Raw genomic sequence first — 23,551 nt, forward strand, 5'->3', positions numbered from 1 at the left:
ATACAATTTCCGAAAACCATATAATACATTCATTGTGTTGGAATTTTTATCAGTCGAACATTGGACTTAGTATCGTTCGCACCTAAAAAGACGCATAGGAAAAAGCCATATCTAGTCCATGTCAAATATTCCACATCATAAAAAATCCATACAGTGCGTGCGTAGAAAAAGAAAGACGAAGTAATATATAAGCAAAGCATATTTTTTGTTCGAAAAATCATATCGATTCAACATTTTGTGAATAAAATGAAAATTCAATGAATAGCTTTAATTAAATTTAGTAAAAATACAAAAAGTGAGTGTTATAAGTTCGATAAATTTACGAAATAAAATGTAGAAGTCTATTGTGCAACCAAAAGTGAGGTAAATTTGGTGATGAAAAATCAATAAATTGTCTATATATGATTTTCTCGAAAAAAGTTCAATTTTCATGCCACTTTCACGGTATAGAATTTCAAATGTATGTCAAAATCGAAAAAATGTCGAAAACAGTGAGCAAATGGAAGAAAAACAGAGTAAAAATAGTATATTTCTGACAATTTGGTTGTAGTGAGGTTTATAGTGCTTTTCCATAGACGCACGCCATTTTGGCTTTCTTCGAATTCGTTATGAATCACTTGTGACCATCGTAATATTCCTGACCCTCAAGTGTATTGCTTTATTTTGATGAAATGCATGTGAACGAAATGTTTATGCAATTTAATTGTCTACGTGATTGTTATTTTTAGCTCATTCATTTAGTGATACGGAATGATAGCCACCCTTTTCTCTCAACACTTCAATCGATTTTTCTGTGTGATACAACTTAATGACCTTGTCACAAAGCACAAAAGGATTTTATTACATTCAATGCTATACGAATTGTGTGTGAGTGTTTTTTTTTTTGCATCGTTGTTCACTGTAGCGAACCAATTCGTACATAATTCATTCGCATCATGAGATTTGAAGAAGAAGGAGCGACGAATGAAATGACGTCCAATGTTAAATGACGAGATTGCAGAATATTTTAGATTTTTTTTATCCATAAGAAAAAGAGATTTATAATAAAATGTTCTTTGAGACTTTTCAAATAAGTCATTCGTTTGATTCTTCTAAATCCTTGCAAAAATCCAGTGTGCTAGTCTATTGGAGTCAATAATCAATTTTGGCTTATGTTCAGTTGGACGTTAAGAAATGTTTTTTATGGCAGAAATGACATCACTAAGCCAAGAGCCCATGATACAACTAGCGATTGAATGTATTGTGTAATTTGACTCTTGACCTATTTTATCAGCTAAAGCCGTAGACAAATTTAATGGCATTATTATTTTGTTGGATTCGCATAAGGGCTTAAAATTGATTTTTCCAATTGAAAATAGAACGCAACCACTTGTCGCAGTTTTATCAGAATATTACATGCTGACAATATCTATCGCCCACAGAAATGGTTATGCAAATGTGGTGTTATTTTTTTTTGTAATGCGGGCCCACACAAACGAGTTGGTAACCGTTTTATAATTTTTTCCATCAATTAATGTTAATTTTTCTTATTTTTTACCACAGATTAATCAAATTAATTAAAAACGTTAGTTGTAAGTGAGAGAGCTAAAAATGGCTGAACAACAGAGACAATCGTTGTGTCCTCGTCTTATCGACTATTTGGCTATTGTTGGTTCACGATCCACAAACATCAAACATTCAGGCAATGGACAAAATCCACCAGTTCAGGTAATAACAGAAAATCATAAGATATATTTCATAAGAAATCAGTGGAAGTGAATTGATTTTTCATCGCTTTTTCAATAAATTATAATTACACTCATTTGAGATTCGATTAATCAGGTTTCCAGTAACAGTTGAAGATTTCGATGAAAAACATAGAAAATCTTATTATTTATTTATCATTATCGTCAGCTTTTTTTAAATGTCATACCTTTCAATCACATGTTTTAAGTATTTTTTTTAACGCTAAATTCGTCTCGAACAACGTCCACAATTAAAATCTAAAAATAGCTATCCAATGACCAAATACCAAGTAAAACGCTGCCCTTTTAATTGATTACGATTTGATCCATGTACACTTTGACGTACAGAAATATGATACACAGTTCTATTTCCACAATTTTACGCTTCATGTTTCGCGATAGCAGTCTTAAATGAGAATGAGAGTGTCAGTGCGACCGATAAAAAAGCGGCGACGGTTGAAAATATGGTCGACTCAGTCCCAAATCAGAAATACGAGTTATATGAATGGCATGTTTCTTGTAGCTAAGTCTGAAGCAGCTAATTAACTGGAAAAAGCTCTTGCGTAGGTTTATTCGCACATAATAAAATATATTGTCATCAATTATACTGTGAAGGTTTTGCGTAAGCGTTAATCAGAAAGTTAAAATCTTAACAATGCCATCCAATCATTCAATACAGACCCCGGCTTGGAAACGCCATGAACTCTCCATTCGAAGAAAAATGCGCAAATGATATAAAATTCAATTGACAATCTATGCTATTCTCGTTGAATGAACAACAATTTGTAATTTAATAAGCAAAGGAAAACTTCCATCTATCGAATGACAATAGCTTTGTTTAACAGCTTTCATTGATTGTCTGCATTTTCGTTTGGCCTTTTTTTTGCTTAGATGAATGCACTCAAGAATGATTTCAAATCGATATTTGCAATAAAAATTACTACTCACACTTACGCCATTTCCAATATATGCTGTCTAATCGCAATAGGGAAACAAATTGAAATAAATTCGATCAGAAGTAAAATGACTTTTCACTCCTTCAGTTCTTTCTACACTATTAAATTCCAACTTTACTCGCATAAAAATCGACTGTAGAAAAACTCTCTGTTTTACATGAAAAATTGATAATTACGATGCGACCGAGTCACGTCGAACGATTATGAACTTTACTCCATTTTAATTAAAGTTCGCTATAATTATTACGGTTAATTAATATCACTATTCGACGATAATTTTTCATAATTAACGTCAATGTTGTTCAAATATTAACTTTGGGTCGAAATGTGTAATCAAAACGAATAATTCAGCAAGAGCTGAAAATGTGAAGTTTCTTTTTCCATCTCAAGAATTCAAAGAAAGTATTTGAATTACTTAACTTTTCAATTCCATGGGAAGTTCTCATTGAGAACATTTGCGTACCAAAATGGCATGAATGCAATATGTAAATGTTCATTTGCTCATCGTTTCACAAAAAGAACAAATGGAAGGAAAATAAAGCAATAAAAACGAAGTCACGTCTCATGATTTGCATGGGAATTTCTAAATGGTGGTGCTTTCAGCTGTTTCATTTGTCATTTCACGCCAATCCATTTGTAATGCAAAAAACCTGCTCAAAATATATTGGCAAAATGTGTTGAGAAAAGTCAATAGAATACATTGAAAAGGAATTCTTTTAAGATCCGATGGTGAAATTGGTTGTTACTGTCATAGAAAATAAATCTTCTTATTTTTTTCAATCGATGGAAAAAGTCGATGGGTATACACATATAGTATAGTGTATCTTTTATATTCGCTAAATTTATCAGAATTGAGTTCAATGCGAACATGTTGTAGGTTTTCCATCGAAAGCATGAAAGTGAAACCTTAGAGAACAATTTAATACGGTTGGATCTCGAGGGACTAATGATTTTGATGGTCACAAAATGTAATCAAATTTATTAATAATTGGAATTGGATTATTGTGTTTCATTCGATAAGCTTAAGCGGGTTTCTCCTAACGCATTATTATTCAAACGTTCCAAAAACAAAAAAAGTGGATGCAAAGGGCAAAGATGATCCTTGTTTGTTTTGTCTTATTTGCTTATTTAACCTTGTTTGGAAACTCCATTTGCTTGTTTAAGTTTATTGTATTACATGAGAAATATAGCCTTTCGATGTGAACTTTACTGCATAAATCACAAAAAGTACACTAGTTGATTATGTTTCATTTGTGATTATATAAGAAGTTCTTATTAAGAAGAAGATAATGCTCTAGTGAGACAGAGAGATAATGAAAAAGAAAAATCTAAAGTTTTTCTCCATAAATCGAATTAAAACTTGAATGTTAATTTAAAGAAATGGCAAATGTAATGAAACACTATGACTTTTATTGACTTTTGGTGTTTTGTTTTTCTTTCTCATAAAAATCGAGTAGATACCGGAGCTCTTGCGTCGTTATCCGCCATACGACCATGCTGATTTTCCGATGCCATTGGATATGGTGTATTTTTGTCAACCTGAGGGATGTATGTCGGTCGGTCCTCGTCGAACTGGTACAGCTATTCGTGAAGCAACAAGCTTTGTGTTCACATTAACCGATAAGGACTCGGGTAAAACAAGATACGGTGTTTGTGTGAATTTTTATCGACCGGTCGAACGATACATTGGTGGTCATGGTCCTCAAAGCGCAGCGAGCAGTACACTGGCGAAAAGAGCAAGAAATTCTGCGTTGCGCCGTGAAAGTTGGCGCAAAAGCATGGAAAAAAGTTCCGATTCAGCATTTTCCAGGCAAGTATTTTTATCGCATTCTTCGAATTTTCTTCTTTTCACGCATCAACGATTTTGTGTGTGTGTGCTATCTCGAAAATTAATTTCGAAAACAAATTGATCAATTTGTGGACAGAAAATATTTATTTAGCAATGGAATTTAAAATTATCTTCCAGCGACTACAGGAGTAATATAGCACCAAGTGATTCAGACCGTGATTGTTCAAGTAGCCGACGTGATTCGGATACATTATCAAATCGACATCATGCCCCTGGCACGTATGCGCCATTACATCAAACGCCTCGATTGGGAATCACAGCGCCAAGTGCCGATTCCGAATCGGACCATTCACCATCGCCACGTTCATCGCGACGACGAACCAAAATACGAAATCATTCCTTAACTTCGTTGTGCCTCTTGTCTCATCATCCATTCTTCAGTACATTTCGTGAATGTTTGTTTATCCTAAAGAAGTTGATCGATGCATGCAACGAAGCTGCCAGTCCCAAGAGTGTCGGTGCATCGCGACAAAGTCCCAGGTATGTTGTAAATGTCTATAATCAACAAAATATGGAAACAAAATCGATTAAATCTAATTAGAACGTGATGATATACCTATTGGGAACACATAATATAAATAAATTCCATCAAATAATGAAACAAATCGTTCTTTTTCAAACTCATATAGAGAAACCACATAAATATTAAGTTTACTGCACATCGGTTGCTTGATTAGGTTTTTTTTTATCCATCCAACATGAACTGGTTTACATTTCTTATTAAAACGCTATTCCAACCTGTTGCTTCAATTAATATCCAATTTACATTTACCTTTAATTCATTACAACACGCAACAAAAACAAAATGAACGCGATACTGTGAACAACATTAAATTTGTCCGCATTCTATTAAACAATTTTACTGCAAAAGCATAAACATACTGACATAATTTCTCCTTCGGGCCTACACCTAAATAAAATATGATTTCTGTGAAAAAGTTGTACGAAGCGCGAGAAAGAGAGAGAGAGAGAAAGAGGAAAAAATCCTGTACAATTTTTACATTACAGAGAATTAAGTACAAGAAAAAGGGACAAAGCAAAACATAATAGTGGGTTTCTTGAGAATTAAAGGTAAACATTCTATCACGTCGAAGTTAAGGGAAAGAAAACATTGACGAAAGTGTTTTTTTTTCTTTTACGATGCTTGTATTTTCACTTTATCAACATAATATATTTTTATCCGCGACATAGAAAATCATCTTCATTGGAACCAACTTTCCAACGACGCCAATCTGCATATAACACAGAAAAGCATTTTTTGCTCAAAAAAGTTTTATATTCAAGCTCTAACTCAATTTATTATGAGTTGAAGAACATTATGGGGGCTTATATTTTTATAATCGAATGAATAAAGTTTTTGTGCATAAAATAATCAATATATTGCGGTTGTAAAATGTAATATTCTGCTCTGTACAAAAAAAAAATAGAAAAAAGTAGTAGCATAGCATCCGGTTCGCCACTGTGGCGTACACCACTTCCTACTTCGTATAACTAAATAAGAAAATGTAATGCCGTTTTATGGAGGCCTATATTTGAGATAAATCGGTATTTTGTGGTGAATAACGCATAATCTGCTTCATTCCTTTGTTTACAGAGAGAATATTTGGTCGATATTAAGCAGCCAGTCAACGGATCATACACCGTCAATAGCATTGCACGATGTCAAAGAAATTGAGACGTGGATTTTAAGACTGTTATCAGCACCGGTGCCGGTGCCAGGCTCGACCCGCATTGAATGCGAACTTTTATCATCTAGCATACATGATTCACTCTTATTTGCTTTGCCTGATCACACTCGTTTTTCATTAGTCGATTTTCCGCTTCATCTGCCGCTCGAGTTGCTTGGTAAGTAATTTTCGGCAGAGAAAAGATAAAATTCTGCAAAAAAAGAAAACTAAATTGAAAATGCGGACAAGCGAATTAATTTGCGGTCTTTTCTTATAGGTGTTGATACATGTTTAAAAATCCTCACGTTGATTCTGCTCGAGAATAAGGTTTTATTTCAATCAAGAGACTATAATGCGTTATCAATGTCTGTCATATCATTCGTAACAATGATCTATCCACTTGAGTACATGTTTCCGGTCATTCCGTTGTTACCTACTTGTATGTCCTGTGCCGAACAATTGCTGTTGGCTCCAACACCATTTGTAATTGGCATTCCCGCATCATTTCTTATGTACAAAAAGAATTTCAGGTACGTATACGAAGTTTTAGAGCCGATTTTTTGTGCCTGTCTGAGCTGATTCATTTGTCCATTAGATTGCCCGATGACATTTGGCTGGTTGATCTCGATTCGAATAAACTTTCGCCGCCGACCGGAACAAATGAAGAAATTTCACAAATCCCTTTGCTGCCCGAGCCAGAAGGTTTGTAAATATTTTTCATTTCTTTTGAACTCCGATATGCAGCAAACACTAAACATTATTTTTATTATAGGTACCATTTTGAAGAATCATCTGAAACAGGTAACCATTTTGTGTCTTGAAGCTCATTATATGCATCACTGTGTCTGAATTTATCAACAATTTATCAATACAATTCTCTTCTATTCAATGTGATTCAACGGAAATGCCTTGTTTATTCTAATATAAACGTGGAGTTATTATGAATATACATTTTGCGTTTCAATTTTCTCTAAAGTGAAGCGATGTTATTAATTTTTTTTTATTCTCACCATTTTTGCAAGCTTTACACCTTTTTTCGTTTCGCATTTTCAAACGCAACATTTGATATTGGCTTTGATGTGGTTTCTCTTTCAACTTATCTTTCGTCTTGTTCTTCTCTATTTTTTTCTTTCTCTCTTCTTCTATTTTCTTTCATTTATTGATGTGATTACATTTTGAAAACAAAAAAAAAATCAATCATGCCAGGCTTTGCAGCTAATGGATCATGCTGGAGCGGGTGTAAATATTCAATTGCTTTACATAATCCTTTTAGCCTTAAGTTGTAGATAAAATTTGTTTTCGGAAACAATGGCTCACATTTTTGTTTCATCTACCAATTCAGTTTAACGAAATCAAGCTTCTTGATTCAAGCATAAGACTATTGATTTTGAAACCATTCTAAAGAAACAAAAATGTGCGTCATTACTTCTTCCATCGATTCGGAATGCACGTGTTCTTTTAAAAAAAATCATTTTTTTGTGATGAATGAAGAAGTTCTGTGCATTATATCAAATCCGTTTATTGCTTTTTTCGTGAAATTTTTTGTTTGCGTTTTATCCACTTTCTTTTCAAGCAACCTTTTCACAATAATAATTATCTTTTGCCCTTTTTCCACTTTTTATTTAGTCCGTTAGCTTTTTCAAAGTTTCTAGAAATATTTCGTTTTCGATTTGGTAAATATAAATTGCATTTTTAGGCATTAAGTTCGATGTCGCCGAACAATCAAAATGCATTTGCTGCACCAATTATGACTTCGGCCAGAGATAGTTTGGTGTCACCGCAGATCTTGAGGTGAGACAATGCGATTTTTTCCTATTCCAAACATTTTTGTTAATTTAATATCCTTAATATTTTTCACAGCCCTCGATTATCAATACAAGAGGGGCTCGCATCAAATAACTCGAGTCAGCGTCCATCGATATCATCGCAAGGAACTCCTCGAATCCTGAGTCCGGCCAATCAACTGCCACCATCAATGAACCCCTTCATTTATGGCAGTGACGTTGATTCGGTCGACGTAGCGACGCGTGTTGCCATGGTCCGATTTTTCAACTCTCAAAATACCCTGGCCAATTTTACCGAGCATACTCGCACTTTGAGATTGTATCCACGCCCGGTGGTTGCATTTCAAATAAACAGTTTTTTGCGATCCCGGCCAAGAGCTTCGAATTTTCTGAATCGATTTGCTCGTACACAGGCGGTTGAATTTTTAGCTGAATGGTCATTGACACCCACAAATGTTGCATTCCTTAGAGTACAAACTGGTTTACTTGATCCCACGCAAATTGGTGACAAATCGAAATGGTTTGCTCACGTATTGACACCAATAAGATTTTCAGTATGGGATGATAATAGCTCAATAAATACAGCACTGAAAAACTTACAACAATTAGAGAATCAACCAACCGATGAAAGTGGTTCGGATTCAGAGGGTGCGGAAAGTACAAGTTCATCGTATTCATCGTTAAGTGATTTCGTTTCTGAAATGCAATCATCCGATTTATCGCCCAGCATTAGTGATATTTATGGCTCGCATTCACATCAACATTATCATCCGCAAACACTATCATCGAATTTAGATACAAAACTGGTGTACAGACCACCAAGTTCATTACGTTTTCCAGAAGGCATGGAACCACGCGGTGAAACAAATGATTCTCGACCCCATTCCCCACAATCAGATGACTCTTCGAGTGAATCAGATAATTCACTAAGTTTAAATCAAGACTCGGATTTTGACTTTGCCACCCAAACAAAAGATATAAGCGAAGCAGAACCAAGTCGTGATAATATTTTGGCAATGGCACCAACTGGAGCCAGCAGCTTTGAAAATGAATCCGATTCAAATTCAACAGTAACAACAAAAACTATGTTACCATCACCCAAAGAGACTGCGTCAAATGAAAGCTTGGATAAGAAAGGACGAATGCCTCCAAAACCGGTAAGTGGTTTTATCCTCATTTGGCTTGATGAATATAGGTGGCTTGATTGCTTGGCATTTTTAATTGTAGATTTCACCGTTGAGTTCATCATTAACGCGTCAACCAAGTGTTGGCAATGTATTGGCACGAACATCTAGTTCGGGGTCGGGTAGCGTAGGAAGTCCACACCCTTCATTAGGTTCAGCCAGTTCGAATCGTCAAAGTTCACAAGGATCGCTTTTTGAACAGTTTGCAACACAGGCCAAGGAATTGGTTAAAGAAACCAAGCGGCAAAGTAGCCAAGATGGACTATTGGCTCATGTTGACAAAGTAAGTGCATTTTTAACCATTTTTGTTTTCGTTCGTTGAATGCTTAAACATATTCCCATAAATGTGTGTAAATGTGTTGAAGCATAATATTGATACCCAAATCAATCCGATATTATATTGTATACGTCTCTATCTGTGTGTGTCCCATATATTTCCGTCAAATCTATCAACAATTTGTGACCCTCAAAATGACCATGACATTTTATTGTACAGTTAAAAACTCAAGCCAAGGAAAAGTTTGTTGAAGAAGAAGCAAAATTGTTGGCTCCATTTGAGCAGGTTTGTACACTCAAAGTATTCGAACACACTCGACTTTAAACCAGGCACATTGCATTTTTGATTGCATGTTTAACTCCCATTCCTTAATCGTAGTTACAATTATAAGTTGGCTTATACATTTATTTTATGCTTTAATAACAAAAACTACCGTTTTTTGTTTCTTGACACTGATTTTCGATTGTATTATTTGTTTTAGTTAACGTTGCAAGCCAAGAAAGCGGCTGAAGATGCATCGAAACAGGCGTTACAAGCGTCGAAGCATGCAGCAGATGCAAGCAAAAATACATTTGAAGACTTGACGTACGTGGGTAAATCGACGATTGGCGATTTAACGAAAACGGCCAAAGAAGCAGCCACAAAGAAAGGTCTTATGAAAGGAGAGAATAACGCTCAATCGCAAAAACAATATTCACCACCTTCGTCGATGCAACACCATCAACAACAACAGCATCATCAACAATCACAACCAACCGGTAATGCGCTTGTCGCACATTCTGGTGGTCGTGACTTCTTCTCAACGTTTAGCAGTGAAATTAATGGAATCGCTTCATCGACGTCTTCTATGTTTTCTGATTTATTCGGAAAAAGTAAGTTACCACTCGACTTCTTCTTAACTGTATTTATTTAGTAAATTACACGTCTAATCTGAATATTGTTTCGTCTTCTTATAGAACAAAACAACCAGAAAAATTCGAATCAACAGCAACAACAAAAGAGTACAAAAGAAAAATTGTTGCCTTTTGATTCGTTTCCTGGTCGTAAGGCATTGGTGGAGCGCACTCCATTAATTAAACATGCTGGACCAAAACAGACACAAGAAGAACTTCAGCGTCAACAAAATGCGGAGCGATCGTCAAGCAATTCGGAGAATCAAGCATTTTTGAAAGATGTATGTGCCCAAGTGTTAATGGGCGAAGGTGTTGGATGGTTGAAATTGAATCGATTAAGAAAATTAATGGAAGATGAATCATATCGAATGTTGGTGTTGAGCAAATTGAATCGAACACTCGATAAGAAAATTGCACCCGATGATCATATCGATGATGTGTGTATACCGAAACCAGTGTGGCGTGGAATGCTCAAGTGCTTGCAAGCTTTGTCACACGGTTTGGAGGTGACTTATGCTAATTTCGGCTTGGGTGGCATGGCTTCAGTGTTTCAAGTCATGGAAATCGCTCACACTCACTATTGGAGCAAGGATCTGGCTGAAGGAAGCGAACATGCATCAACGTCATTGCTATCGAGTCAGGTGAATGATGGAGATTTTTATTAAAATCCGTTTCTTAATCAGGGCTGTTGTTGGTACCGGAGAAGGGCGGGCACTTATAACAATATATTTTTTAATTGCCGCACCTGAATAAAATGATAAAATTTTTCAATTTCTAATTTAGACTGTCAGTCCGTTGGGAAGCCATGAAAATCTGCATTCACCGCAAAGCCCCGAAAGTCAACGGAACGATTTGTCTCGCAAAAATTCATTGTTGACCGATTCGGCAATGAATCGCCGTATTCCGTTGCACGAAGAAGCCCAAGACCAAAAGCAATCTACGTCAGACATGTTCAAGGATATGTTGTCGCAAAAACGAAACATGATAATGAGCAAACTCACGTCATTCGAATCAGATGTAAGTATTGAAATTACCATTGCAAAATCAGTTGTGAATAAATTTATTGGAAATTATAATTGTTTGGCTAAAACAAAAAATTCACGTTTGAACGTCGTATTTGATTTTCATTTCAAAAATACATTTCGATATAAAAATTTTGATTTAAAAAAACTGAAAAAAAAAAACATTGATTCGATTGGCTTTTGAATATTGAGTGGTGCATCACAATTGAGATTATTGAATGTTTTGTGTTATAAATGTGTTGTTTAAATGCCAATAGGCCACGGTGCATGGTTCATCTGGAGTATTATCTGTTGCAAGCGATGCACAAATTTCCCATGCAGTCAGCGGCGGCGGTGGTCACATATCATCGATACCATCGATATCATGCCGTTCGACCGTCTCCGATACCGAATACGAAAATGTAAGTGATGGACGTTAGCATTGAGGACGCTTTCGGTCTTTAGGAGTTGAATGCTTTTAATTCCAAGTTAAAATCGATGTTTAGTCGCATTACAAAAATTACAACGAAATTCCACCGCTTGTAAATGCCTCGAAGCTTAATTTTCTGTTAGACCAAAATTGTATAACGTTTGGCCAATTTATCGTTTCAAATTTTAATGGATGACAAAAAAAAACCAAAACATCAAAAATACAACGAATTTTAAAAAGCATGCACAGTTTCTTATTATTTTTAGTTAGTTCGATAACCAGTTCAATGAGGTGACAGCTTTGATTGCATGACAAACTATTAGTGGTTATAGCTACGACATTGAATACTACATAAATATTTCTAACATATTTGCAATCTGATTTTTCTTAGTACCCAAAGCACATGAATGTGCCAAAGGAGAGCAAAAGTCGCTCAAGCAGCATTTTTTCGGGTAAATCAAATTTATCACTTGGTTTTCGTTGTACTGGTGGTCAATTAATTAATTCAACATCTCCCTCACCAGATGCACCACGTGTTTATCTCTACGAAGGAATGCTTGGAAAAGAAAGGTAAAAACCATTTGAAAATTATCTCTCATTCGTCTCTTATTTTGTTTATTGACGCACTTATTTTTAATTTTGTGCAATAGATCGAATCTGTGGGATCAGATGCAATTCTGGGAAGACGCCTTTTTGGATGCGGTGAGTCAAGAGCGTGAAATGATTGGAATGGATCAGGGCCCAAGTGAAATGATGGAACGTTATAAATCACTGAGCGATTCGGAGCGCAAACGATTGGAGCACGATGAAGATCGTTTACTTTCAACGATGTTGTTCAATGTCACCGCTCAACTTGTCATGTTGAATGTTAACAAAGAGGAAATTAAACGAAAAGTGCGTCGTTTATTGGGCAAAAGTCACATTGGTTTAGTGTATTCGCAAGAAGTACACGATCTGCTCGATCAAATTACAAATTTGGTAGGTACCCCGAACATAGTTGCCAGACAAGAAATGTCATTCAATTTTCTTTTATTTCATTCCATAAACAGAGTGGAAATGATATCGATCTCAAACCGCTTGGTTCCCGTATGTTGCATCGCCAGAGTTTCACCGTAAATCAAGGCGTTGATGCAACCGGACCATTACGTTTTATGGAAGTCCGTGATGATGGTTTAGTGCTTCGTTCTGTAAATGGTGCCATCGTTGAGCGATGGTGGTATGAACGACTCGTAAATATGACATTCTCACCAAAAACAAAAGTTCTGTGTTTGTGGCGTAAAAACGGCGAACAAATACAGTTACATAAATACTACACACGAAAGGTAAACATCATTGAGATCAATTGAAAGTCGATGCTGACAATAATTGTAAACCATTTGGGATTGTTCACAGTGCAAAGAGTTATACTATTGTATAAATGCGTCAATGCAACGTCGTGGAATTCCGGAAAATTGTCAACAGTTGGGCGGTGAATTTCCCGTCCAAGATTTGGCAACGGGTGAAGGAGGTCTATTACAAGTTTGTCTTGAAGGTGTTGGTTTGCTATTTGCAAATAGCAAGGTAAGGCGAAATCGTTTAAAAATCCACATTTTATTCCAATATTTTAGAATTTAAAAAAATATTATATAAATACAATGCAATTTTATTAGTCGAATGATTAGATTAGGTTTTTTCATTTCCGAATTTCGTTTCAATTTGATTTGGTTTCGTTTCAGTATGAGACATTTTAATTGAAAACACAACAAGAACAATGATTTAAAACAAAAACAGAGTTTCAATTTCCAAATAAAAAAAATTCAATCAGTTGGTATTGATGTTTGTTTTGATGGATTTCCTCTGGATATCCATCGTGCGACAGTGCACAACGATTGAAAACGCTCTGTCAATTTGAATGCCATCACATTTTAATCCTTCAATCATTGACACATTTTATTTTTGTTGGCTAAAAACAAAAGAAAAGAAAACCGAATGATAGAAATGAAACAAGGACCTTCTCTTTAGACAGAGTTACAGTTTAGATGTTTTCCTTTAGTTGTTTGTGTTTTGATTTTTTAGGATTTAATCTCTTTATTTTAGTCCGAGTCACACTTTTGTTTATGCTTCAAATGCGAAAACGATTCTAATTACTTATACGCATGACAAAATGCAGCCAATTTAACTAAACATTGAGAACATTTCGTTCAAAAACCAGCCAATAATTAGTTTAAATAGAATCATTCTCAATATTATACACTTAAAACAAAGGAAACAAAAAAAAAACGCATGAAAATATATTAATCTTTCTTTGGTTATGGTTGAACAAAACGCGCAATAATAATTATTACTCGAATCGAATATATAATAATAAAATCAATTACTAATTATTTTTTATCATATCAGCAGTTATGTCAAAGCATCCTCTACTTTTACATACCAACATTTTCGTTTTCTCAACTCTTTCCATTTTTTCGTTTCTTTCATGAACTCCTTTTTATTTGCTCTTTTTTCAATTAATGCTAAGAATATAAAATTTTCAAACTATATTTCATATTTATTGTACGAGCCATTTCATTATGCCGTTTTTATCATGAATTCTCCTCCATTTTCAATTGTGTTTGATGTTTGTATGCGTGAACATTTTTATTCATTTTTTTTTATCCGTGAAAAATCTATCCAATTTTAATCCAGCTTTATTTTAATTTTTTTTTTCATATACGTTCCTTTTTTACAAGTCGCAGAAAATTTCTATCGACACTGACATCCAAAAAAAGTGAAAAATATTCACAGATTTCGCTAGAAAATTCAAGCAAAAGATGAAAAAAAGCGATATCTATGGGTATTTTATACATTTTTTTGTCGTAAATCGATAACTTTTTCGCACATTGTATACAATTTCATCCCATATTCTTAAAGAAAAGAGTGTAATGCAGTCAATGCATGTCATCGACTTCTTCACTTTATTCATTTTTTTAATTTCATTTCTACATAACAAAAAATTATTAATTCTACATAATTCTTTAAATTCGTTTTGTTTAAATGAAAGAAAGCGGCAAAAATACCAATTAATTGGTCATAATTTCAATAAATTCAAGTTAAAAAAAATGTCGGCAATTAATGATAATATATCGCATAAAATTGATTTAAATTAAACAAAACAAATGGTGTTTTGTCTGTTTGTGTACTAACAAAAATGAGCACGAAAAATCACCGAATCGGTATAAAAAAACCATTAAAAACGCATATCAATTGATGAGAGAAGAAGAAGAAAAAACTGTGTGCAAATCTGTGTTTGTGAGTGGTTATGCTATGGATTGTATTCAATTGAGTTAAAATTGGTCATAAAATTAACAAATTCGAATGTTTTTTTTCTTTTATTCACAACGATCAATTCTCAATTCATAATTTTACAAATTCGCCCCTTGTTCTTTTCTTCTCATTTTTTTTTATTTCTTCGTTCGGTTTTTTGTTTGCTACAATTCTTTTTAACAATTTGTTTAGTAACTTTTGAGATGGTCCTTGGAAAAGCATTAAATACTAACGAAAATGAATGTGATCATTTTGTTCTTTTTTTTTACTTAACAAACAAAATGTGATTCATTTTAATATTTTATTGTTAGACTGAAAATGAAAAAAAAAAAAAAATATAGTTACTTAAAATATATCTTTTTATTTCCAATTTTTAATTTGCGTTTTGGTTAGTTTACTTATTTGGAAAATGTTTCAAATTTTATGTCTTGCAAAAAAATACTTTATCATTACTAACATTTCATATGTGTATTTTTAATTTGAATGTGCCAAATGTGCTGCCGCTGAATCTTCGATTTGATTAAAAAAAACCGCACACAAAACAAATGTTTGAAAAAAAAAAAACAAATTGAACAAAAACTCAAAAATAAAATTGGACTGGTCATCTTCATGTTGTTCTCCTCTACCGATGTACGTTTGCTACACAAAAACGTATATTCACAAACAATAAACAAACAAAATTATGTCCGTAAAGGATTTCGAGGTATTACAACAAACTTTTTTCTTGATTATTTTTCATTTTGTTTTAGTTAGTTGATGTTAGAATGGCAAACGGTTTGTTTTGAATCAAGAGGAAGTTAACAAACTAAACGCACAAAATGACAATAGAAAAAAATCATAACAATAACCCGATATACATTTAACAGTTATGCTCGTCCCACCCTGTCCAAATAATAATAATATTTTTTTTTGATTCGACACGCTTATAACACACTCACACATTCACTCGAGATCGAAAAAAGATTGCAAGCAAAATTGCCGTCTCAATCGATCGAAATTGAAAACGAATCACACGTATCACACAAACACACACACACACACACACATATATATACACACACATGACACATGTACACAAACAAATACCGAATACTGTTACGATTTCGCGAACAATTAAAATATTCCTTTATTCTTTGATATGATTGTAATGTAATTTTGTTTGGAGGTATAAAAATCGAAGCATTGCTTAGCATTTCAATAAACAACAACAACAACACAGTCAATGATCAATCACATTGTAGATTTCTGTATTGATTATTTTTTTGGTTACCTGTTTCTTTGGTTATTTTCACTAGATTTATCAATTTAGAGCGCATTCATTTTAAGTGTGATATTTAGTATCTGGTTTATGGGACCGAAAGCACTGCTGCTTGTATGATTTGAGTCACAAAATTAGCTCAAAAAGATCAAAACATTGTATAAAACAATAGAAAACAAAAACAAAATACATAGAAGTCTTAGACTTGTGTTGGTAATTCTAATTATTTTTGCTACTCCGAATCGGTGAACAAATTTGAGTTTGCTCTTTGTTTTTGCCAAACATTTATTTGTTTGTTTATTTTCATTTTCAAAAACAGTTGCCGTTTTGCATTAAACTGTAAAAAAAACGTTGAATGAATTAGATAATATCGTAGAAATCACCATTTTTCAAACAACTGTTTTATGATTTATTTAATTTTTATCTTTGTAGCTGACATTTTCAACAAAACAAACACAATTTAGCTTATCAAAAGCGCTTCCGTTGAAATGCAATAGGCGCATAGATTGCATGTACACTGAACATATTTAGACTATTTGGCCATTATATCCCAAATTTTCCGTTGAGAATCTTTTCAAAAGCCCAATTTGGTTTCAATTTTTGAACAAAAAAAAAATGAATGCCAAGAAACTTGAACAAATATTTTAAAAAATATGAAAGAGACCATCGATTATCATTCAAAACGAATGAATTGTAAAAAAAAACAACTATCACCGCAAACACATTTTGGTTTTTAATTTCCATTGAAATAAAAAAAAAATTGAATCTTTTCAAGACCATCTCATGAGTGCTAACACTGTATTATTTTGTTATTCTCGAAGTATTTAGATTTGATTTGAATCACTTAAAGAAACAACCTAATTTATTTTCATTTTTTTGCTTGCCCATTTTCCTAGTTCCTAGCCAATTGCCAAATTCCATTGCTTTCCATCAATAGCTGCTAACATTTTTTTTAATTTGCTATTTGCTTTTTTCATATTTGAATTGTCTGCACAAAGCTGTTTCGCTTTGAGTTCGATTTTAGCGAATGTATGAATTTCACATGTAGTTATTGTAGTGTTGATTGCTTCCCATATGACATAACAAATATGGAATTTGTAAAATGCGATTATCCTTTATCTGACTTAGTATCAGCTTTGGCTGTCTGTCTGTGTGTGTATGAGCAGTAAACGAATACAAAATACTCTTCAACAATATTGCCAAAAAAAAAAAACTTGTGCCGTCAATGTTAAGAGTTACTTTTTGCTTTGGCTTTTGTATTTGCTTGATTTAATTACGAAGAAAAAAAACCAATCCCATTCAAATCAAAACACACCTCTGAACGACGAAACAAACGATTTTTATACGCTAAGAAAATGTTTGCATTGAAATATACAAATTTCAGTCTCATAAGCATACCGTTAGGATTAGATATTGTTTCTTTTTGTTCATTTTCATTTGGTTTGACATTTTCAATGTGGTTTTGTTCAAATAAAATAAATGCCAATATTAATTTTTCACAGTTTTTCGTACGATTGGAGAATATTCGGCGGTGTTTTACTCAAAAGGGTGGCATTTTCATTTTAGAAGAATCGAGTAAGTTTTTTGGGAGTTACCAATTGACCATATGGTTTCGTCATAAATTAATATTATTTTATTTCCGTCAGATCCAAAAACCAAACAGCTAATCCAACGAAAATACATGTCGTCAATGGTAAGTAGTCTTGTTTTGATAATCGTCGTATGTTTTATTATTTATTCTTTAAATGCATGTCAAAAAGACGTAGTTCATAATTTTTGATTGGCTTAACCATTTTGTCATTGAATATGTTCTCTTTTTTTCGTTTTATTTAAATCATGTTCATTAATGTGGTTTTTTTCTTCAATTTTGTGACGTTCGAATGCCGTATGATCAATTCAGGCACCAGATATGGCACTCAGCATTCATCGCATTTTTTCCATTTGCTTGACCAAAAAACTGATAGCAAACAGTCTTGAGGCCATGTGATTTTGTTTTTCATTTATAATTTAATTGATTTGTTTTGTTATTAGTTAATATATGTAAAATGTTAAATTCGCATGTGATCAAATAAATAATAAAACCAAAATCATGGATATTCAACATTTCAATACGATTTTATTTTGTAAATAAAATGATTTTTCTGTCAGAAAAACAAGAAACTCAACATCAAAGACCAGCAAACACACACACACACGCTCAAACACATAAACACACACAAACACACCATCCACCACTTTTGTTCGATGTATTGTATTTTTAGTTGTATATACGTTTGTTTTTTTTTATATATATGAATTGTGTGCACAATTTTTCTATTCTCTGTAAGTTCATTTAATCGTTGCATTTACAATGGATTTTTTTTGTGTCGTGTTGTATTCACATTTAAATTTCACCAATATTGATTGAATATTTTTCTTGAATTAAGGCCGATCAAATTGCATATTCGGTACTGTGCGTCTTTTCGTGGGTTGCCGCCAGACCTGAGCAGAAGAAAGTTTTGAATCCACAAAAAGTATTCGAACAACCAAAGCAACCAATTCCGAGTATACCATCACCACAAATTGGTAAGCAAATTCTTGCTTTCGAAATTTTAGTTTGAGATAACGTTCAAAGACATTGGCAATCCCGAAAAGGAACCTTACATTTTTTTTAAATATGATTTTTCTCTAAATTTAAATTTCGCAGCTGTAAATAAACCACCATCCCAGCCAGCACCGAGTAATAATGTTCCGGTTAAAACTATACAATCTCAAGTGAAACCACAAATTGTAAATATCGCACCTCAAAGGCCGACAACAGCCGTTTCAACTGTTCAGCCTCAAACAAATACAATACAAAGTTCCATAACGCAATCCATATCAAATGTAACCTCAGCAATTCTCCAACGAACATCGAGCATCACCTCAAAAACAACGACGACCACATCATCGTCAACGACCACCGCAGAGCAAGCCAAAGGTAAGCTTCTTAACTGAAACGAACCCCAAGCACTCAATTTGCATTGTTCACCCGGGGCATTCGCACCGTGCGTCAGTTACGAAAACACGAAACAGAATACGGAGCGACACACGAAGAAAGTAGTGGATGTGCGTATACGCAAGACGCAAGGCACGAAGCATATATGCAAATATACTACTTTCTTCGTATCTCGCTCCGTATTCTGTTTCGTGTTTTAGCTGACGCACGGTGTAAATGCCTCGGGCGAACAGTGCAATTTGAGTGCTTGGGACTCTGTATATCATTCTTTAGCGTTGATGTTGTCAAAAAAAAAAAAAAAAAAAAATTCAATTGATATTTATTATACGAAACCAGATGCAAACCGAGAAATGGTTTAATTATTTTTAAAAGTCGCGAAAAATAAAAAAAATAAAATCATTAAATTTTTTTTCTTCGATTTACAAATACTTATCAATTTTCTGTATCACCTGGTGAAATCAGAATGAAAAAAAATTGAGTGCTCTATACCGAGTCTTCGAGAGTTTCATATAAACTTGCCTTGTGACACCTATTGAATAGTGAGAAAATTGACATTTCGGGCAACCAATAGAAGTTCGAAATTAGTGAGCAACAGTGAAACATTTCATTACAAACTGCATCATAACTTATGTTGCAGTTTGTTTCTCATTATTTTATTGTTGTTCTCTAATTCTCAACTCCTAAATGTTGACATTTGATTTACATCCTAGTTCAAGTTGAAGATTTTTTCTCAACTTTTCTGAAGATATCTTTGTTTCTCAACGGTTCATATATGTGTGGGTTCCTCTTTATCTGTGTTCATTGCGATAACCGGGTACAAAAATGATGCAAGAAACGGTGGAATATCAGATATGGCAACAATGATTTTTAGCTATTATTAAACGAAAATCGTTATTCAACTAATTTAAACAGTAATTTGTGATAAGTGACATTTGACAAAGCGGTTAGAATCGCGCAATGTAGCATATCTATGTATCTTGGCTTTCATTCCATAGCATTGGTAAATAGTGACACAGACTTTCAGCATTATTTGTTAATTTATCGCCCATTTTGTCCACCACAACTGACATCACATTTAACACTGACATCTTTGTTTCACACTCCGTGGCTTCTCTCAAAAGCTGAAATAATGCTGAGAATGTGGGTTGCACATATTCTTCAAATTGTACCGAATCAAATTCGAAATCACTTAATGTGCTCATAAGTGCTCTGAAATGTTAAAAAAAGGTTAATAAACATACACCAACAATATATTTTTTTCGTTTTGTTTTTCTTCTTACTTCCACAAAGGTAAACTTCCACAAATACCACCGAGACAGGGGTCGGTAGCACAACGCGGGCCACCGCCAGCCATTCCTCCAAGAAATAATGTACCTGCGCAACCAATACGGTCCGCATCAATTCAAGTAACAACATCCGCTCCATTGAATCGACCAGCATTGGCACGACAAACATCGGCCAATTCAATACCACAGCCGCAATGTACACGGCAACCGGCTCCAAAGTTTGTGATTCCACAACGACAAAACTCACGCACATCATTGCATCGATCCGGCTCAATAAGTGGACCATCATCATCGTCAGACTAAGGCGCTTAATTGTCACTTGAAGTTTTACCGAAGAAGGAGTAGAAGAAGAAGAATAAATACAATAAAAATATTCTATTTAAATAATAGACAGAAATAAATAGCAATATATTTACATGGTTGAGTAATTTTGTTGTTTTAGCATTCGATAGTTTTAGCTTTAAGTAATACTGTATACATTTATTCCAGGTGAATGAAGGTGCGTTATTATAAATACTATTATCAATAAAACGTTGTATCAATAAACGTAGAGTACGAAAATTATGATTTAGAATAAGATATGTCAAGTGAATTAAGCGAAACTTTCAAAGAGTGAGGATTTTCAGTTAATGTGATTTATTTTGCCAATTTCATTTCATCAGCTTTTATTCAGATTTCAAACCCAACGGGGAAAGAATAATCAAATATTTTGCGAGCTCCTTTGAAGTAGATAGTTGTTTGGTTAATCAGATTCTTCTAACAACGCAACGACCAAGTGAGAGAAAACATGTATTTTGAAAAGGACTGCAAGAAGTTGTGGCCACTATAGTTATAACATCACATTTAATGTGCTCAACTTCTGAATATACAAATACACATAAATTGAATCTAAAATTGTTATCTGAATTGAAATATGTTTATTCAAAATATTATTAAAAAAAATATATCAAATAAAATCAGGAACAAATCTAACATATGGCTTTGATTTTCTTTTATTCGTTTGCACTCAATTTAGGAATATGTAAGTACACAAAACCGATGTAATTCTGTGTCAGCGAGAAATTCCGCCAATAAATTTAAAGAGCACAAAATTGCTCACAAAATGCAGAAAATAAAGCTACATTAAAAGAAATCGATTTTAATTGTTCACACAATTTTTATGGCTTCGAGATTTTGTGCTTGTGCATTTACCATGGTTAGTTGAAACATTTCAATTCAATTGTTCAATCTTGCACTCATTATTTCACTATTCCATATTCATTTGTTTTTCTGCAATACACAGAAAGAAAATATCAGCCGACGCTATACGCAAAACCGACTGGTACGTGCGCTCATACGTTTTTACATCTTTTACATCTATTACCATACGATTTTTCGACTGTGCGAAGATACGCACAAAGAGTAATGAATCAGTCGAAAAATCGTATGGTCACTAGATGTAAAAGATGTAAAAACGTATGTGCGCACGTACCAGTCGGTTTTGCGTATAGCGTCGGCTGATATTTTCTTACTGTGTATCATATGTTTGTTGAAATTACCGATTATTTGCTCAAACCATTAATTATTTCACTTCTTTTTCTTTCTGTTTAGACTTTAGATTCAATTTACTTCGATCTTTATTGCCTCCAAACTCAAAATAATTCAAAAAGAAAACATTAAATTTGTTGAATGGTGGAGGTCAATACTTGGGGCTTTGTGAATATTTAAATTTTTACAGAAACTAGATGAAAAGAATCTTTAATTATTTTTTCATGCATTAATGTTCAGATTTGATATATAAAGGCGTTAAACGAATATGAAATCAGTCATTTTACAATTTAAAATTGTTTGCTGTTTCACTCAAATACAAGTGTATAAAAAAATTATCAAATGTCATCAATACAACTTATTATCAATCCAGTAATTAGATAGTTTTACATTATTTTTGAAAGATAACTAGAACGCCAAAACATCTAATCAAATGTGCTTAATATTTTATTGAATTTAAATATGTGTAGGATCTTCCATTGGTGCACTCAATTTCAGGAGAACTTCGCCATGGAACCATGTTTGAAATCAACGGTCAAATGCTTAATAGAGATAGGTTTGATTTCAAATTTTAAAATATGAAAAATATACACATTTCAATGGGTTTTTTTCTATATTAGGTTCTATGTAGAATTTATTAACGGTTCGTGCAAACCTTTTCACCTAAGTGTACAACCTTCCGAAAGTGTAATCGTTCGAAACCATCAAGCAGATAAAGCATGCTTCGAATCGAAAGATGAAGAACGCGATGGTGGGTGTCCAATTAAATATGGTGCACCATTTAGAATGGCCATTGTGGTTGAAGAGAACAAGTATCAGGTTAGCTAGTAAATTTGAAAATTTCAAATCAATTGAATCACACTCATTTTGCAATTATAAAAGGTTTCCATAAATAATGTGCATTTTTGTGAGTTCAAACACCGCCTTCCATTTGCAACGGCGAAATTTTTCCACATCAAGGGCATGGTAAAAATTCACTATATCAAAATTGAAAATGATCATCGTACACGGTCCACATCACTTTCAGGTGAATTAATTGAATTTTCGTTGTTTTCCATTATATTCATTGGAACTTTTCAAATAATATTTATATTCTGCTTATTTCTATCAAAAGAACTTTTAGCACATTTATAATATGCCACCAAACCAAAATTAACCGATGTTACGATGTTGCAAGAAAAAAATGCCAAATTGTGTATCAATGAAACCATTTAGATATATTCCAATGAATAGATCAGATCATGTATTTTTCAATACCATTTAAGTTTATTATGATTTATTAGTTGAATAAATTGAAATGATTATAAAATCAATATACTTTTAAATATTCATTAATTACAGTTAAAATATAAAAAAATATGTTGTATTTAGATTTGGATACAAGCCTTGAGCAAAAAAAAACACATTTTTAAAGCAAAAATATATTATCTTCGAATTAGCGAATTGCATCATT

The 23,551-nt window shown here is 33.5% G+C and overlaps 2 protein-coding genes across 11 annotated transcripts; both read left to right on the forward strand.

The window, feature by feature from the left end:
• Positions 1-42: 42 nt before the first annotated feature.
• Positions 43-21,529, forward strand: LOC116343570 (MAP kinase-activating death domain protein). 10 transcript variants are annotated; one of them, XM_031771710.1, is made up of 28 exons: positions 43-363; positions 1,543-1,707; positions 4,138-4,490; positions 4,647-5,009; positions 6,124-6,374; positions 6,474-6,726; positions 6,792-6,898; positions 6,969-6,997; positions 7,403-7,435; positions 7,893-7,987; positions 8,057-9,137; positions 9,208-9,447; positions 9,661-9,726; positions 9,923-10,313; positions 10,398-10,975; positions 11,118-11,351; positions 11,614-11,757; positions 12,157-12,217; positions 12,290-12,335; positions 12,416-12,743; positions 12,815-13,087; positions 13,158-13,325; positions 15,745-15,753; positions 17,811-17,883; positions 17,955-18,001; positions 18,735-18,873; positions 18,995-19,267; positions 20,576-21,529. In XM_031771710.1, the coding sequence occupies exons 2-28, from the start codon at positions 1,591-1,593 to the stop codon at positions 20,872-20,874; spliced, it is 6,051 nt and encodes a 2,016-aa protein (XP_031627570.1). In that variant the 5' UTR covers positions 43-363; positions 1,543-1,590; the 3' UTR covers positions 20,875-21,529. The 10 variants fall into 10 exon arrangements, with proteins under 10 accessions (XP_031627570.1, XP_031627566.1, XP_031627571.1 ...); XM_031771706.1 differs by having other exon boundaries at positions 12,157-12,335; XM_031771711.1 differs by lacking the exon at positions 15,745-15,753.
• Positions 21,530-22,386: 857 nt separating this feature from the next.
• Positions 22,387-23,325, forward strand: LOC116344421 (galectin-9-like). Its single transcript, XM_031772949.1, has 5 exons — positions 22,387-22,470; positions 22,569-22,654; positions 22,719-22,917; positions 22,981-23,125; positions 23,213-23,325. Exons 1-5 carry the CDS (start codon positions 22,441-22,443, stop codon positions 23,230-23,232), a joined length of 480 nt encoding a protein of 159 aa, XP_031628809.1. The 5' UTR covers positions 22,387-22,440; the 3' UTR covers positions 23,233-23,325.
• The last annotated feature ends 226 nt before the right edge of the window (positions 23,326-23,551 follow it).

The sequence above is a fragment of the Contarinia nasturtii genome, unplaced genomic scaffold (genome assembly GCF_009176525.2).
Source record: "Contarinia nasturtii isolate CC-2019 unplaced genomic scaffold, AAFC_CNas_1.1 Cnas_scaffold_1037, whole genome shotgun sequence".
Classification (NCBI taxonomy): domain Eukaryota; kingdom Metazoa; phylum Arthropoda; class Insecta; order Diptera; family Cecidomyiidae; genus Contarinia; species Contarinia nasturtii.

What these genes read in the sequence shown, in the direction of transcription:
- LOC116343570 (XM_031771706.1), top strand. Translation starts at nt 1,591, where the DNA reads ATGGCTGAACAACAGAGACAATCGTTGTGTCCTCGTCTTATCGACTAT. An exon ending in TGTTGGCTCCATTTGAGCAG is followed by an intron (nt 9,727 to 9,922) that starts GTTTGTACACTC and finishes TATTTGTTTTAG; the next exon opens with TTAACGTTGCAAGCCAAGAA. An exon ending in TTCTGATTTATTCGGAAAAA is followed by an intron (nt 10,314 to 10,397) that starts GTAAGTTACCAC and finishes GTCTTCTTATAG; the next exon opens with AACAAAACAACCAGAAAAAT.
- LOC116344421 (XM_031772949.1), top strand. Translation starts at nt 22,441, where the DNA reads ATGTCATCAATACAACTTATTATCAATCCA. An exon ending in TACAACTTATTATCAATCCA is followed by an intron (nt 22,471 to 22,568) that starts GTAATTAGATAG and finishes AAATATGTGTAG; the next exon opens with GATCTTCCATTGGTGCACTC. An exon ending in CAAATGCTTAATAGAGATAG is followed by an intron (nt 22,655 to 22,718) that starts GTTTGATTTCAA and finishes TTTCTATATTAG; the next exon opens with GTTCTATGTAGAATTTATTA.